The sequence below is a fragment of the Schistocerca gregaria genome, chromosome 2, assembly GCF_023897955.1.
Source record: "Schistocerca gregaria isolate iqSchGreg1 chromosome 2, iqSchGreg1.2, whole genome shotgun sequence".
Taxonomy (NCBI): Eukaryota; Metazoa; Arthropoda; class Insecta; order Orthoptera; family Acrididae; genus Schistocerca; species Schistocerca gregaria.
Genome location: NC_064921.1, coordinates 848,189,050 through 848,206,427, shown reverse-complemented (window position 1 = coordinate 848,206,427; position 17,378 = coordinate 848,189,050). Strand labels below are relative to the sequence as shown.

At 43.3% G+C, this 17,378-nt stretch overlaps 1 protein-coding gene across 1 annotated transcript in view; it reads right to left on the bottom strand.

The window, feature by feature from the left end:
* The window catches only part of LOC126335207 (cytochrome P450 6k1-like), a 117,752-nt gene that overhangs the window by 20,330 nt on the left and 80,044 nt on the right, over window positions 1-17,378 (bottom strand). Inside the window, exons 3-4 of the mRNA XM_049998219.1 lie at window positions 12,980-13,220; window positions 4,754-4,975 (exon numbers count right to left, since the gene is read on the bottom strand). Of these exons, the coding sequence (XP_049854176.1) occupies window positions 4,754-4,975; window positions 12,980-13,220 (463 nt within the window). The remainder of the gene's footprint in view (window positions 1-4,753; window positions 4,976-12,979; window positions 13,221-17,378) is intronic.

The window sequence follows — 17,378 nt, the reverse complement described above, 5'->3', positions numbered from 1 at the left end:
TGCAACCAGAAGTAAATGCGTACTTCTGTAATTAAACACTTTTCGTTTTACTGAAATGAAATTTCATCCAATTGTCTGTAATGGAAGATATTTACAATTTGGCTTGCAAAAATAGTTCTTTACAAAAATTATCGACTTTACTTGCGATATTTTATGTCTAACTTTTGCTCAAATCAGGAAATGGCTTCTGTTTGCACGTTTTTAAGGAATTCCCTTGTTTGGAATTGATGTTTCTTTTAGCGTAGTTTTAGAGACAGATCTGAAATACCTTTCAGGAATTATAAATCAACCACGGACACTTCTGAATCTTTACTCTAAATTTTGTAACTCAGAGATCATTGCACTTCGGTCCACAGTTGAAATAACGTCTAGAAATATTTTAACTATCGCTTTCTCAACCCAATTTTTTACATTCTTGTTCGTGTAATGTTCAGGTCTCAGTTCCATTAAGTAAGATATTTCACAGCACAATTGTACAGGTTTGTGGACGTGGCCGTTGCTCTACCACTTCACTATACCAACTGTAACTAACACTTGCTGTCACCTACCAACTGTAACTAACACTTGCTGTCACCAGAAATCCACAGGTAAACTCGTGAACTTCATGCACGTTTCCCGTCGCAGAAATCCGCACTTGTGTGTTCAGCTAGTGAAGCGAGCTGCAGATAACGGCCTGTGGGTCTTGCAGAACCAACCGGAAATATCCATAGCCTTTCCCAAAAATCCCCTGGGTGCAGCCAGCTAACCGTTGGCTCCAGTACTGACTCCAACAGCAAGAAGGAACGATAGTTTACTGTTTAGCTGTGCGATTTTAAAATATGTGACGAAATTAACAAACCCATCAAGTATGCGCTTCTTTGTGTAATACCGTTTCTGAACGCGATAGAAATCTTCCCTATCGCAGTTTACAGACAGATACCCGAAGATTATAATGCTCGAAGCTTCCGTTCGATAATGGTGTGTCATCTTCAACGGCAAAAGAACGATCAGACCGACCTTCTCTTGTACGTGACGAACTTATATTAAGGTACGAGTAAAAATTCAACACAATAGAGGTTTCATTATTGACGGATTAGGCTCATGCGTTCCTGACATGTCACTGCCAGTCCTTTATTACACTACTGGCCATTAAAATTACTACACCAAGAAGAAATACAGATGATAAATATATTATACTAGAACTGACATGTGATTACATTTTCACGCAATTTGGGTGCATAGATCCTGAGAAATCAGTACCCACAACAACCACCTCTGACCGTAATAACGGCCTTGATACGCCTGGGAATTGGGTCAAACAGAGCTTGGATGGCGTGCACAGGTACAGCTGCCCATGCAGCTTCAACAAGGTACCACAGTTCATCAAGAGTAGTGACTGGCGTATTGTGACGAGCCAGTTGCCCAGCCACCATTGACCAGACGTTTTCAATTGGTGAGAGATCTGGAGAATCTGCTGGCCAGGGCAGCAGTCGAACATTTTCTGTATCTAGAAAGACCCGTACAGGACCTGCAACATGCGGTCGTGCATTATCCTGCTGAAATGTAGGGTTTCGCAGGGATCGAATGAAGGGTAGATCCACAGGTCGTAACACATCTGAAATGTAACGTGCACTGTTCAAAGTGCCGTCAGTGCGAAGAAGAGGTGACCGAGACGTGTAACCAATGGCACCCCATACCATCACGCAGGGTGATAAACCAGTATGGCGATGACGAATACACGCTTCCAATGTGCGTTCACCGCGATGTCCCCAAACACGGATGCGACCATCATGATGCTGTAAACAGAACCTGGATTCATCCGAAAACATGACGTTTTGCCATTCGTGCACCCAGGTTCGTCGTTGAGTACACCATCGCAGGCACTCCTGTCTGTGATGCAGCGTCAAGGGTTACGGCAGCCATGATCTCCGAGGCATCACAACAACGTTTCACCAGGCAACGCCGGTCAAGTGCTGTTTGTGTATGAGAAATCGGTTGGAAACCTTCCTCATGTCAGCACTTTGTAGGTCTCGCCACCAGCGCCAACCACGTGTGAATGCTCTGAAAAGCTAATCATTTGCATATCACAGCATCTTCTTCCTGTCGGTTAAATTTTACGTTTGTAGCACGTCATCTTGGTGGTGTAGCAATTTTAATGGCCAGTAGTGTAAATTGTTAATGGTGATTTCGCTTATAAACAGTGTGTACGAGATGGCTGCCTCGACTTTTGACAAATGAACAAAAAAAAAAATGGTGGTAGGACAGATTCCTCACTTGATACGACAAGGATGGTAGGGAGTTTTTGAACCATATTGTTACTGGTGACGAGACGTCGGTTTCAAGTTCAGACATGAAGCTCCGTCAGGTTAGTACTCATTCGCTTACATTTATTCATATTCTGTGAATTCTTCAGATGTTGCTGGTATTTGACAAACGGCGGAATCTTGAGGAATTGCATTAGAAACTGAGGAAATTTCTTGATACTTTACAGCTGCAATAGTTTTGTAGGCGAATCCGATAACGTTTTTCATACACGAATAAATTCGTTCTGTTGTGTCTTGACTCGCGTAATATCCTAGAAACTCCAATTTGTGCGAGGTTGTTGTTCGCCGTTGTTATTCAGCATGCAAGTTGCACGCACACGAACCATGGTGCCCTCTCTTTATTCCATCAATGGGATTTGTCTGTTAAACAGCCACACACGAAGCAAAACTACCAGTAGCTGCTGAATCCCCTTCCTATTAAATGGGCAGTTTTACCCTAGAGGGCAGTGCGACAACAGTTGATTGAAATTAAACTTGAAAATATTTCTATATACACAAAGTCTTGTATAGACGATGGTTTCATTGGTGTCTCTGATGAATAATTTAAGCATGAACAATGCCAAATTTCTTGACTGTTGGTCTTCTACGAAATATTGAAGTTTTGTCAATAGCTACAAAATCTATCATATTGGCGCAAAGTAGTTTTCAGGTCTGAAACCAGCATGACAAACTACATTCTGAAAGGCAAGGCAAACATCGAATCTTAAATCTACAGATAGTTTGTGTAATTTTCTGAGCATAGAAGAGAAACCACACCATAAAGTTCTGCTCCACACCTATGACATGCACATTTCTTGTTTTGCTGTTCGGAAAGCTATTGCGTTACGTTACTCGTGTTCCTTATATCCTACGGAAAATGGTCTCTGGCACGCGGAAAGAAGTCGTAGATGTGTAAGGGGCAGTAAAATGAGAACTAGACAGACTGAAAAAAGTAGGTAGATTGCTATTTCAAAGGTAGTCGTCACAACCGTTAATACACTTATCCCACTGTGAGAAGAGACCGTCAATTCCTTCATGAAAAAATATTTGCGGTTGTCTACGGGACCATGATTGTACCTTTGCGTGCACGTCTTCATCAGGAGCAAATTGCCACGAAAGTCTTTTTTCAGGACTCCAAAAATATGGCTACAGCATTGAGTGAGATCTGGACCCTTTGGGGCATGTGTAAGGGCCACCCAAATAAAATTCTGCAGCGTTGTCGAAACAACCTTGGCAACATGCGGGTGGCCATCATCCTGCAACAGAATGGCGCTGTTCTTAAATATTCCTAGACGTTTGGACTTGATAGGGCGCTTCAAATTTTGCAAAGTGTCCATGTTACTTTGTGTTTTATTTGTGGCGCCGTGTTTCAGAAAGTCAATGAGCAGCGGTCCGTTGCAGTTAAAGCAAAAAGGTCATCGTGACTCATGATTTACCGGAGCTGGCGTGTCTGTTGTTTCGACTACGCTGCAAATGTTTCGCTAAGAAGCCCTCACACATCCTCTATATAGTCCATATCACGTAAACACAGCCCACACCTTTACGTAGCCACCAACAGTTTGAGCAGTGCCTCGTTGACAACGTGAATCCATGGCTTCGTGGGGTCTGCGCCACACTCTACCCTTACCACCAGTTCTTACCGACTGACATCGGGACTCTTCTGACCAGGCCACGGTTTTCCAGTAGTGTAGGGACCAACCTATGTGGTCACGAGCCCAGGAGAGGCGCTGCAGGCGATGTCGTCCTATTAGCAAAGCCACTCAGGCCTGCTATCACAACCTATTAACGCCAAATTTCGTCGTTATGTCCCACATTGATTTATGCTGCTATTTCTAGCAGTATTCCTTACATGCCTGCTCTGAAAACTCCAACGCCGCTTTTCTCGGTCGTTAAGTGAAGTCCGGCGGCCACTGTGTTGTCCGTGGTGAGAGGTAATGCCTGAAATTTAGTATTATTGGCAATCTTTACCCTGTGGATCTCGGAATAATGAATTCCCTAACGATTCAGAAAAGGAATGCCGCATGCGTCTAGCTCCAACTATCATTCCGCTTTCAAAGTCCGTTAATTCCCTTCGTCCGCCAATAATGAAGTCGGAATCTTTTCACCTGAGTATCAATGACACCTCCACCAATGTACTGCTCCTTTAAATGTGCCCATATCGCCTTCCGATGACTTTGTCACTTCACTGTGTTGAATAAGATTGAGATGTTGGAGCCAGATGAAACTGTGCTAGGAAAGGATATGACGAATGTGTAGATGTGGAATCATGCGCGTTCGATGATATAAACTTGTGACACAACTGCAAATTTGAGAGAGAGCTAAAGGACTTATGAAGGGGATAATTAAAAGTTTAATACCATGTCTCGTATACGTTGATACACTAGTTGGGCACACTACAGTGATTTGTAACCAATTCTTTCAACAAAGACCCTGGCTTCTTTGCGAATAAATAAGGAGAGAATATATCCTACCTGCCACCACCATGTCCAGGTAGGCCATCTCTTGCAGAGCTTCGTAGCTAATCTCTCCGCAGTGCCTCCGCAGGGCAGCGTCAATCTCCATGCGGGCTCGTGTCTGCAGGTCTGGTTTGAGGGATAGCTCGTGCAAGCAGAAGCACATAGCCCATGACATCATGTCGAAGGCAAGTGCGAACGCAATCAGCACCTGCGCTGCCAGGAAGCTGTCGGTGATTTCTGAAACAGTAACGTGAAAATCCAGCACTTACCAACATTCACAGCAACTGCCATGCACATATCAGATTTTAACATTTATCGACTACATTGCCCAACTCAGCATTGTGTCCCAATCCATGTTAACAAGTATATAACAATATGTATTGCCCACCACATGCTCACATTCCGCCCTCCTTTCCTTCCCTTGTGCAACTTACGGTTGACAGTCACGAATTTTCTAGAAGCAGCATCTTTGTCTACACCGTAACAGCATGCACACTAGTACAACAGTGTTCATTCTTAAGAGAAACACGCCCGCATCTCGTGGTCGTGCGGTAGCGTTCTCGCTTCCCACGCCCGGTTTCCCGGGTTCGATTCCCGGCGGGGTCAGGGATTTTCGATGCCTCGTGATGGCTGGATGGTGTGCTGTCCTTGGGTTAGTTAGGTTTAAGTAGTTCTAAGTTCTAGGGGACATATATGTTAAGTCCCATAGTGCTCAGAGCCATTTGAACCATTTTTTTAAACAGAAACGCTCCCAAATAATACCATTACATATTTTCAAGAATATGTGTTATTCACCTTACCTTAAAATATTCGTTTATTTATTTATCATCTAACTGAAGAGTAGCAGTAGGTAAAAATGTGCGATACGTTTTTTTTTTTTTTTTTTTTTTTTTTTTTTTTTTTTTTTTTTTTTTTTGCAGACGTCTTATGGATTTGAATCGAAAGCGCTTTAATCTCTCACGAGCTTCGTGAGCATGCATGAATTTTTTCCCGCCTATGACTATCGTAGTGCGTAGTACTTGTGTCGGTTTTTCATTGCAAGTGAAATGACAGAATGACTGGATTAGGGCTACTGCATCAAATTTTACAAGAAATTGGGTGACAGCCAATTGGAGTCCATTCTGAAGGTTCAAACAGCTTTCGATGATAATGCTACGGGAATCACACAGATTATGGAGTGGTACGACCGGTTTAAAGACGGCTGCACATTAGTGGAGAGCAAGCCACGCTGTTGTCGGCCATCAACATGCCAAAATGACGACGTGGACGCTATGGTGATGTTGGACCGTCATATGACTGTCGGGAAATTGTGGAAGAGCTGGGCACCAGCACTTTTTCGGCACATTCCACTATGACCGAAGATTTGGCCATGAAGAGAGTGTCAGCGAAATTCGTGCCGAAGCTGCTGTGGCTGGACTGAAGAGTTTTTAGCAAACAGAACACAGTATGTTGTTATCAATGGAGAGACGTCTACAGACGTTAAAGTAACCTCTGGCGTGCCACAGGGGAGTGTTATGGGACCATTGCTGTAGTATACAGAGAAGTTGCAGCATTAGAAAATTGTAGCGAAATGCAGGAAGATCTGCAGCGGATAGGCACTTGGTGCAGGGAGTGGCAACTGACCCTTAACATAGACAAATGTAATGTATTGCGAATACATAGAAAGAAGGATCCTTTATTATATGATTATATGATAGCGGAACAAACACTGGTAGCAGTTACTTCTGTAAAATATCTGGGAGTATGCGTGCGGACGATTTGAAGTGGAATGATCATATAAAATTAATTGTTGGTAAGGCGGGTACCAGGTTGAGATTCATTGGGAGAGTCCTTAGAGAATGTAGTCCATCAACAAAGAAGGTGGCTTACAAAACACTCGTTCGACCTATACTTGAGTATTGCTCATCAGTGTGGGATCCGTACCAGATCGGGTTGACGGAGGAGATAGAGAAGATCCAAAGAAGAGCGGCGCGTTCCGTCACAGGGTTATTTAGTAACCGTGATAGCGTTACGGAGATGTTTAGTAAACTCAAGTGGCAGACTCTGCAAGAAAGGCGCTCTGCATCGCGGTGTAGCTTGCTCGCCAGGTTTCGAGAGGGGGCGTTTCTGGATGAGGTATCGAATGTATTGCTTCCCCCTACATATACCTCCCGAGGAGATTACGAATGTAAAATTAGAGAGATTCGAGCGCGCACGGAGGCTTTCAGACAGTCGTTCTTACAGCGAACCATACGCGACTGGAACAGGAAAGGGAGGTAATGATAGTGACACGTAAAGTGCCCTCCGCCACACACCGTTGGGTGGCTTGCGGAGTATAAATGTAGATGTAGATGTAGATAGATGAAATCACTAACAAAGAAAATGGCCGAGGGTTCGAGGTGCTACAGTCTGGAACCGAGAGGCTGCTACGTTCGCAGGTTCGAATCCTGCCTCGGGCATGGATTTATGTGATGTCCTTAGGTTCGTTAGGTTTAAGTAGTTCTACGTTCTAGGGGACTTATGACCTCAGAAGTTAAATAGTGCTCAGAGCCATTTGAACCATTTGCCATAACAAAGAAAAAACTTCTGTACCTTTACACAAACTCCATCCAAACAGTCTCTTCTACGATTATCTTAGCAAAGTTAGTCGCTTTGCATCCTATATCTCCGCCACTTTACACTATTAGCTATTACTCTATACTATCTAAATAGTGTAACAGAATCGAACGGAACTGTCACAGCTTCAGTTCACCTACAAAAATTGGCCTAATAGCACTATTATCTTAAGAATCCTAAAATTATCTCCTAGTTCTTAGTAACCCTTGTAGCCGTATACATATGATCCTCTGAACTGTTGAAAATTTCCATAGTTCTAACTTGGGTCTAACAATAAATCCCGCCCCTGCTACTTAATCAGATCCACTTAATCAGGTTTTCTTCGTTGCCTATGAGGGTCTTTGGATTCAGTCTCTCCTTCCTACAACGTAGTCTTAAAACATAAATCAGCTTCAAGTCTTTCTTATCCTGTCTGAAATTTTCTTCTGACGATAATCTCTATTAATGTAACCACCTAGTACCCTAGTACCCCAGTAGCTTAAAATGGCGAATACTTGCTTTTTTATGCTGTAAAGCTATGTTCTTCCAGTTAACTAAGTAAACTTTATAGCATTCATTCTGCGAATGGCCATTCGCTTGTCTCAATGTAGGCGTGTCTCAAGACCCACGCCATTTTTCCGAATAATTCTCAGTTACAAAGAAACATGGAACCCCTTCATATTACCCATCCAACACAAAACATATAAGGCCTCCAGCAACTACAACCAATAACTGAGCTTGATTTTCTACAACTGAGAATTCACCTGAAGCATCTCTTATCTGCCAAAATATACTGTGTTTCCGTTTCTTCTGTCACACGATTCAAACCCCTAGACACCATGTAATTTACCTTCTTAGCTGCATCTGTTTACCCTTTCCTGTATCTTATAAAATCCCCTTCTCTTCCATACTGATCTGCTGATGCAGTGACTTGTAGCTATATGGAGAGGATTGTCCTATTTGCGGACGTAACGGTCGTCAAGGGTCTGTAGTTGGAGTACATCATGCGAGGTAAGAGGGAAAATGAATGCTATTTTAGTTGAGCCTTACTGAATTTCTCTTAACTACACTAGGGAGAAATACTAAATGGCTCTGAGCACTATGGGACTTAACTTCTGAGGTCATCAGTCCCCAAGAACTCAGAACTACTTAAACCTAAGGACATCACACACATCCATGCCCGAGGCAGGATTCGAGCCTGCGACCGTATCGGTCGCGCGGTTCCACACTGTAGCGCCTAGAACCGTCGGCCGCCCCGGCCGGCCATGTGAGTGTGAGACATTACTAACCATATCGATAACAGAGAACCTTTTTGGACAAATTAATTGTCACTTATTCTTCCGTACCTGACTGCTGTACTGATAACCAGATACACGCAACTACTGCTGAGCATTTACACATTATTTTTTTTCAATGTCAAGTTGTACCTGAAACAATACGAGTACTCTTCATAATGTGACGCTGGAATGAATTTAAAATTTCATCTTTGCCTAGTATGTAACACCTATGTAAATGTTACATGATCCAGCTTCTCGTAACCCTGTTACACGACCTCGTTCAAACTCTGTGGGGTGTTGATAATGGCATCTTTGTCGCCTTTAAGACACTCTTAACTAATATGAACTCGCCACGTCCGATCTCAAAGGTACCCATTGCTCACGACCGATTTGCATCCTCATAGCGATGCTACTAGCGCCGCTCTTATGCAGCTGCCGCGAAATTTTAATAGACATCATCTTCCAGATGTAGAAACGCGCCTAGCAACTTTCGTTTATGCCGGAATATTCTTGTTACGATTTTTTTTCCGTCTATACATACATTATATAGGGTGTGATTCAAAAGTTTCAACACTTAAATCAGAACTAGAAATTTGTTGGACATTTAAGTACAGCGGAGTAAAATTCTTCAAAATATGATCCTTCAGCATCAACACAGCGCTGCCAGCGCGTCTTGCACTGTCCGTAGCCCTTCTGGAAGGCCTCGGGCTTCATGCTGTCAAGGGGTCTCGTCGAAGCATGCTGGATGGCGTCGATGGAGTCGAATCGCTTCCCTTTTAGGCCTGTCTTGATTCGGGGCCAAGTCGGGGCTGTAGGGTGGCTGCAACAGTGTTGCCACGTTCAACTTGACCAAAACTTGGGCGGCGGCGCGCGGCGTATGAGCGGGCGCGTTGTCGTGCTGGACAATCCAATCGCCCTCGATCGCCGGGCGGACGCGGCGAGCTCGATCTCTCAAGCGGCGGAACATTCACAATAAGAAGACGGTCATTGCGTAAAAGTTCTCGCACTCTCTCAACATTTTGATCCGTTCGGCTTGATGGTGGCCTCCCAGCGTGCCCGTCATCTGCCACATTTCCGTAGCCTTCTTTGAAACGTTTGTGCCACATGAAAACCACTGCACGGGACATGGTTTCTTCCTTAAAGGCGTCTTGAATCACACCGAGAGTCTCCGTGGCGGTCGTGTTCAGTCGCGCCGGCCGGGGTGGCCGAGCGGTTCTAGGCGCTACAGTCTGGAACCGCGCGACTGCTACGGTCGCAGGTTCGAATCCTGCCTCGGGCATGGATGTATGTGATGTCCTTAGGTTGGTTAGGTTTAAGTAGTTCTAAGTTCTAGGTTACTGATGACCTCAGAAGTTAAGTCCCATAGTGCTCAGAGCCATTTTGTTCAGTAGCACGCAAAACTTAATCGCATAACGCTGTTCCAAGTGCTGCTTCATTTCCGCCTCTCCCAGTTTTCGACCGACGTCAATGACACGCACTCATGCTGCAAGCGATGCGCACTGTCCAGGGTTCTGGAGGCAACTGCCGCAGCATCAGATCGTTCCGTGAGAACCCCCATTACTTCCCCCACCCGCGCGCGCTCCACTACTCAGAAATGAATCAGTCTTGAAACTTCTGAATCACACCATATAAAGTTTCTCTTAGTTATATTTATACGCGTCTGTCATTCTCTATAACGGAGGAAACGGTTCTTGTGATCTGTTAACATTATTTTGATATTTGGAGCACCCACTCAATCTTGACAGAAAGCTGAGCAGTTTTCCATTTAGATAATCAGTGCGCAATCATATTAACTATAGTCCATAAGTTTCGGTCTCTTACAGTTCTTTTCAGGTCGCAGTCTAATTGCCTGCAGTATCTACGTGAAGAAGGGAGCATCTGAAAACATGATCACCGGAATATTCCTCTCCACATTTATGGATTGTTGTGTTACTACATCCCACTCGATGGAAATGTTTGTGAAATGGACCGTGAGCTGTTAATAAGTGCACCATTCCTCTAGCAGGAGCAATGTCGCCTAGTTTCAGCCTGTTCCCGATGCTTGGTAATATGCTGAAAACACGTGTTAGAGTGTTCCTAGTGTCCCAGTCAGACTGCCAGTCATCTGACTTCCAGGCTCTTAAATGTCTTTTACCAGTAATATGCCTTCCTCTGATCTCGTACGTACTATCGTATTGTTCACGCCCCAGCCAGTACAGCGCCTCCATGTAACGTATCATAATATCCATTGCATACATCCCGAGAATAGACAGTAAACCCTCGACAGGTGTAGTGCGAGCGGGCACCGATGAGCCTCAGTAATACGCTCCGCTGAATTCGATCCAGTATTGCTCTCTACCTGCGTAATCAAACGCGACATGTTCTGGCAGACATCTCTACTTCCTACACCAGATTTAAGACCATCTTCTCACAAAAAAGTGCATTCAACTGGTGTTTCTGACAGAGAAGGCCGCTGCGTACTTCTCTCCAACACGTAGAATGCATGTAGCTTTACTCCTGCCTATTTTGTGTGGTGGCGTTGAGTTGTTAATCATGAGCACATCTAAGCATGTACTACTCTTTATGTCACGTGAGTTTTAAAATTTTCCCGCGAACTGAATCTTCAAACCAACTTCGGGTTTGCAGCCGGTCGTCGTTTAATTTATCGTTCGTTGTTTCGACTGGGCTCTTGCCAATCATCCTCAGGTGAGCCATCGAAGACTGACGAGGAGCTGCTCTGTTGCGCAATATATAGCGCGCTGAGAGTACTCCGCGCAACCGACAAAACCAAGCTGACAGATTGGCCACATTTACCGGCGGCAACGCCCTCGATCATGAACTTCTGCATTACCTCTTTCCGCGGTCGATGACGCACTCTGTAGCCTTCGAATGGAAATAAATCGTGGACATGGTGGTGTTCCACGCACTGTCCAACTGGTAGCCAGTATCGCGGTTTTTCAGATTTTCTGCCAGGCGTATTTCTACGGAGCCTTTCGTAATGGAGTCCCTAAAAGATGTTGTTGTACTCACAGTCATAGTTCTATCATACTCCATTGAATGTCCAGTGGAAATATAATCTTCGGCAAAAGCGAACTTGCTTGGTTGCAAAAGGCGAATGGAGGTTAATGTTCAGTGCAGCGTTCTTTTACAGTGTGTGTGTGTGTGTGACCTGTTCTATGCAAGCCACACCATGCTGACAAGGTATTTTGTAAATTCCGGCCTTCCGCAATAACAAGCCGTCCTTAACTGATCCCAAAAGGTCTTGCAGTCTTAGATGGTTGACAGAAAATCAGTTTCATATTAAATTTACAGATGATTATTGCTATTTTAAACGAGATGTTGCCCATGAAAGGAAGAAGCGCTACATATATCGTCGGCGTATTCTCTATTTTGACCATTACCTGATTCTTGGTTTTAACTGATGGTTCCCTGTTAATCTGCTGGGTGGAATATCCATTTTAGGTGGGCGAGCTGTTTTGGCAAACTATCTACATCCCAGACAGCGGGAGTTCTGTGTTCTAGTCTTTCAAGCACGCTCACAGTTTGCAACGGGTGAAGACAACTTGGCGCTTGCAAATACAGATTAGTATAAGTGGGCTTATGGAAAACTGAATGCCCCAGAGAGCCATCATTCTTACGTCTAAGACATCCAAGAAAGGTAGACAACCATCTTTCTCTGCTTCCGTAGTGAACCGAATGTTGATATTAATGGAGTTGAGGTGGTGAAGAAACTCCATCAATTCATCTTCTCCACGAGGCAACACTATGAAAGTATCGTCCACATACCTTCAAAATACAGTTGATTTAAGGGCAGTTGATTCAAGCGCTCCCTCGTCGCATAAAAAGATTGCCCACGAAGGGAGACATGGCGATGAGATCAATCTGTTCAAAACATTCTTGGTTGAACATGAAACAGATTGGGGATAGAGCGTGCAAAACGTTTTGCCAACTAGTGCCAAAGAATTTGCGAGAGGGTCCTTTGTAAAAAGAAGTACCACATCAAAGTTAAAAAGAAAGAAAGATCAGTGCTGCTTAGACAGAGACCCCTTAGTCTGTTGATAGAAGTCAGTCTTCGATGGCTCTCCTGGAGATGACTGGCACGTGAGCAGTCGAATCGTACGATGAAGTAAACAACGATCGGCTGCAAGCCCGAAATCTGTTGAATACTTCGCGTCAGTCTGTCGAAAGTTATAATTTTAATTACCAGCAATGTATTTCAAATTTTATATTCAAAGACTAAATTGTAGTAACGTGGTCACTGTCAGCCAATCCCCTGCTATGGGGATGCAAATAACAGACAAATCACCAGATATCACGAAATTCATGCAATATACTGATGAGAAGCAGGATCACATAACGAGAATTACAGATCGGACGTAAGAAGTATTAGGTATAACTATGTATAACTTACCTATGCTTTCTCCATTTTTTCCTGACTTGAGTCCCTTCTCTTTTAATTCCATCAGCATATGCATCAAGTCATCTCTGATAATTCCTTTTCCCTTTCTGTAGTGGATGGTCTCGGTGAAAACTCTGTTGAAGAATTTCATCACATGACGATAGAAGTAGTTGCTACCGAGGAGCATGGATACTTGTGGCAGCATGAGTAAGATCATACCGCGGAATGACCCCTTCCTGGTTTTATCGAAAATCTGTGGAGAATAATATTACACATTACACTTTCCAGGCCTCAGGCGATTTGTTTTGCAAATCCTACTTTCAGACCTAGGTGAACCAAGGAAGCATACTCAAAATAAACGGTTAGAAAATTCTCATAACAAAATTGTACTATTTGTAAAACTGTGAAGGATATTAGAGGACAGAATGTGTGTACTGAAGATATTAATTTTCTTTTATACTGGAATGAAATTAGTGTTACACCAGAGTTGTGTAAAATATTTAATCAAAGGCAAGTGTCCACAATTTTGAGAGCCTCCTGTTCCTCAATAGTCAGTTCACATCCACATGCACATATGTGTAATAAAATGATGGCTATGTACTTGGAAAAGTATTATGTACCAAAATATGTTCATGATATTTTTATATATTGGTCACTGTACGTCATATAGATAAAAATATGGTCATTATGTTTTAATATAATGTTGAATATATTACATGAAATTCAGTGAAAGTGTACATTGGTGTAATATTCTCCACATGCCTTTTTTGTTCCCTTCCATCTCTTGCTGCTACCTTTCCAGTTCCTCGTTCCTCCACCTTCCGCCCTCCCCCCCTATCCAGCATCCCTCGCCTATTTTCCTACTCACTTCCCCCTTAGACTCCCCCCCCCCCCCCAAATCGCATCTACTTTCGCCTCATATGCCCATTCCCTGCCCTCGGTGGAACCCCCCCCCCCTTCCCCCCGTCCCCACCAGCCCTCCAAATCTCTGGTTACTCTCAGTCCAGCCTAACACGTTTAGAAAATCTGTTATTTATGATGAGGATTAGGTTGTTTTGACATGCCCCATTTGTTGAAACGGTTCAAATGGCTCTAAGCACTATGGGATCTGAGCTCATCAGTCCCCTACACTTAGAACTACTTAAACATAACTAAGGAGATCATACACATCCATGTCCGAGGCAGGATTCGAACCTGCGACCGCAGCAGCTGCGTGGTTCCGGACGGGAGCGCCTAGAACCGCTCGGTCACTGCGGCCGGCCCCCATCTGTGGACTCATACGTTGACAGTGACTTGCTTTATTTGAAAAGCAATAAAATATGCATATCGCTTCCTTTATAATGATGTCCTTTACATTGCTGTCTCTCGATGGAATAGGTGGACAGAATGCCTAATATGCTGAGCGTTCTTTGTATATGTCCCATGATAGGTTTTATACTACGTTGTTATATTATTTCATTGACGATATGACGCTTGTTAAAAAGAAATAGACGTAATGTGGTGTGATGGATATCGACGATGTTTTGAATATTGTAAAAGCTATGTCCTGGTATGTTTCAATCTTTGACATTAACGCCATATGGCGCGACGTTGAAGTAACACGGTTCTCGAATCTGTTGTCTCCGGTCTGACATGCGACGTCTCAGAGTGGCATCTTTTGAAATAACACTGAACAGCAACTGTACATGAGAGTGTACATTTTTCTTGAGTTGTTCACTTGTATGAGCTTTGCTAAGCATATTGTATGTACTTATACTCAATGTGTATTTCCTTTCTTGATGTTACATTGACCTTGTAGTATTTATACGTCAATTTCACTAATTTTGCCGTTGCGGTAATTTTGCCCACAGTTATCTGATGATGATTACTCGAAACGCGTCATAAATAATATATTTAGCGATCAAGACGTTTCCAAGGAATTATTACATACCAGAAAGATGTAAACACCCAACAAATCACTATGGTGTAACCAAAACTTACTCTTAATTACTCTCTTGACCTCACAAACAGCATTCGGTTTCTGGCCTCGTCAAGCTGTCTTCTCCATCCGAAGCATATTTCTGACGTTGCGTGACAAGTTTCTTTTTATGGGAACGGTTTTAAGCGCAGTCCCCAACGCCTAACCTTGAGGACCAGTCCAGTTATTTTTTTCACGGTGAGTATTTTATTTCCTCACTATCCTTCCAGACTGTTGCCGGCAGAGCTAGCGACTCTTAATTCCCCGTTTCAGTGGGGACGAGCCTGTTGGAGGTAACTGGCACATTCTCACAAGGGGTAGCGAAAACAAAGGAAAAAACATATTTTCTGTTTTAAAAATAAGATATAGTTGAAGGGATGAAATGAAAAACGGATCTAAATGCCAAAATAAGGAATTTTGAGGTTTCGTGTGAAATTGGATCTACGTGCCAAGCCCAGTAACGTATAATATGCTCAGACTGGCAAGAATGAAACTGTAATGCCAAATTCGTTCAATAGATGGTATGCGCTTTAGCAGCCACTGCTGTTAACATGTTGGGGGGCTGTATTTTCCGCGCACTTCCTCCTTACTGTTTCATAAAATGGCAGAGGATACATGTGTTTGTAACATTTTGAGTAGAAAGAAACGCGAAATTAAAGAAGAAGGTACTGTGTTGGGAATGAGGAAAAACCTGAAAAATCAGTACATAAGTTGAAGTAACAAATGTATTCCAGGAAATGCTAGTCCAGCGCAGAAAGTCAGTCTCGTTACTGATTGCTAACCTACACCAAAACTGGATAGAATGTTCATATTTTAGCTAGGAAATTTATTGTTCCAGATGATGTAAAGGAGACGACACAGCAATCATATTTATCGTCAATAACATGAATTCATCCAACGCTTAGATTTTGAGAAAGCTGCAGATTGCAATATAAACACAGCAAGTCTAAACATAGCCGAAGTACAATGACTATGGTTAAACAAACATAAACGTCATGTGGTCAAGACAAGAAGAAGTTAAAATGAAATTTAGGCCTTGGAGGGTATTCCTATTTTGAGACGCTAGTAGCGTCACTCTGAGGATGCAGATCAGGTTTCCTCTAAACACACGCTGTAACGGTCGTGAGCGGCAGTTACCTTTGCGATGGGACGTGATTAGTTGGTGTCAGTGAAGAATACCTTTAAGGTGGCAAAGACGCCATTATTAACACCTCATTGAATTTGGACGAGGTTGTGTATAGGGCTATGAGAAGCTGGACACTGTTTCTGCTATACTGCTTAAGGACTTGGCAGGAATGTGATCCCTGTACATGATTACTGGGCCCGGTGGTCACGGGACTGAACGTTCGCTGTGGATGTGGCACTACCGACATGGAAGACCATTATGTTCGGGCTATAGCTCTGGTGCATCGTACTGCTTCTGCAGCAACAATTTGAGCAGCATTTGGTACTGCGGTGACACAACAAACTGTTACAAATCGGGTACTTCAAAGACAGATACGAGCAAGACGCCCTGTAGCATGCATTTCACAAACCCCAAACCACCACCATTTGGAACTTCTGTGGTGTGGAGCTAGAGCTCATCGGAGGGCCGGGTGGAGTTCTGTCACGTTTTCTGATGAAATCTGGTTCTGTGTCGGTGCAAGTGGAGGCCGTGTTTCGATTAGAAGTAGGCCAGTCCAGGGCCTGCAACCAATCAATTTATGTGCTAGATACACTGCACCTACACCTGGCGTTATAGTGTGGAGTGCAATTTCGTATGACAGTAGGAGCATTCATGTTGTTATCGCACACACCCTGACTGGCAATTTTTACGTCAATCTGGTGATTCCTCCTGTCGTGCTGAACGACTTCCTTGGCGATATTGTAATCAAACACGCACTACAGAGTGTAGACATGCTGCCTTGGCCTACTCGGTGACCAGATCTGTATCCAAATGAGCACGACAAACAGCATTAACCGTTCCTGTTTTGTCTGACCAAGTGCAACAGGCATGGAATTCCATAGCACAAACTAACATCCAGCACCTTACAACACAATGCTTATACGCTTGCACTCTTGCACTCACTCAACATTCTGACGGTTACACTGCTTAAATTTGGAAAGTCTTATCTCGCGCTTACATTAACCTGTGATTATGCAATGTTAATCACTTAAATATGTTGCCTAGACAAATGTATTCCAGAAATTTCAGTACAATAACAACTTTTTGGTGTTGCGATTTTTTTTCTGTCAGTGTTTTCAACGATATTACGTTACAGATAAACAAAAACCAACAGAAAAATCTAATACACCAAAAAACCTGCAGCAATGACATGAGCTCATTGCAACAAAAATCTTGACTCTAGAATCATTATTATAAAAGTTAATATTGTTTTTAATTAAACAGATTATAAAGTTAATAACAAATAGCCCACTGGAGCAATAACACACTTATAATGTAATAAGAAAAGT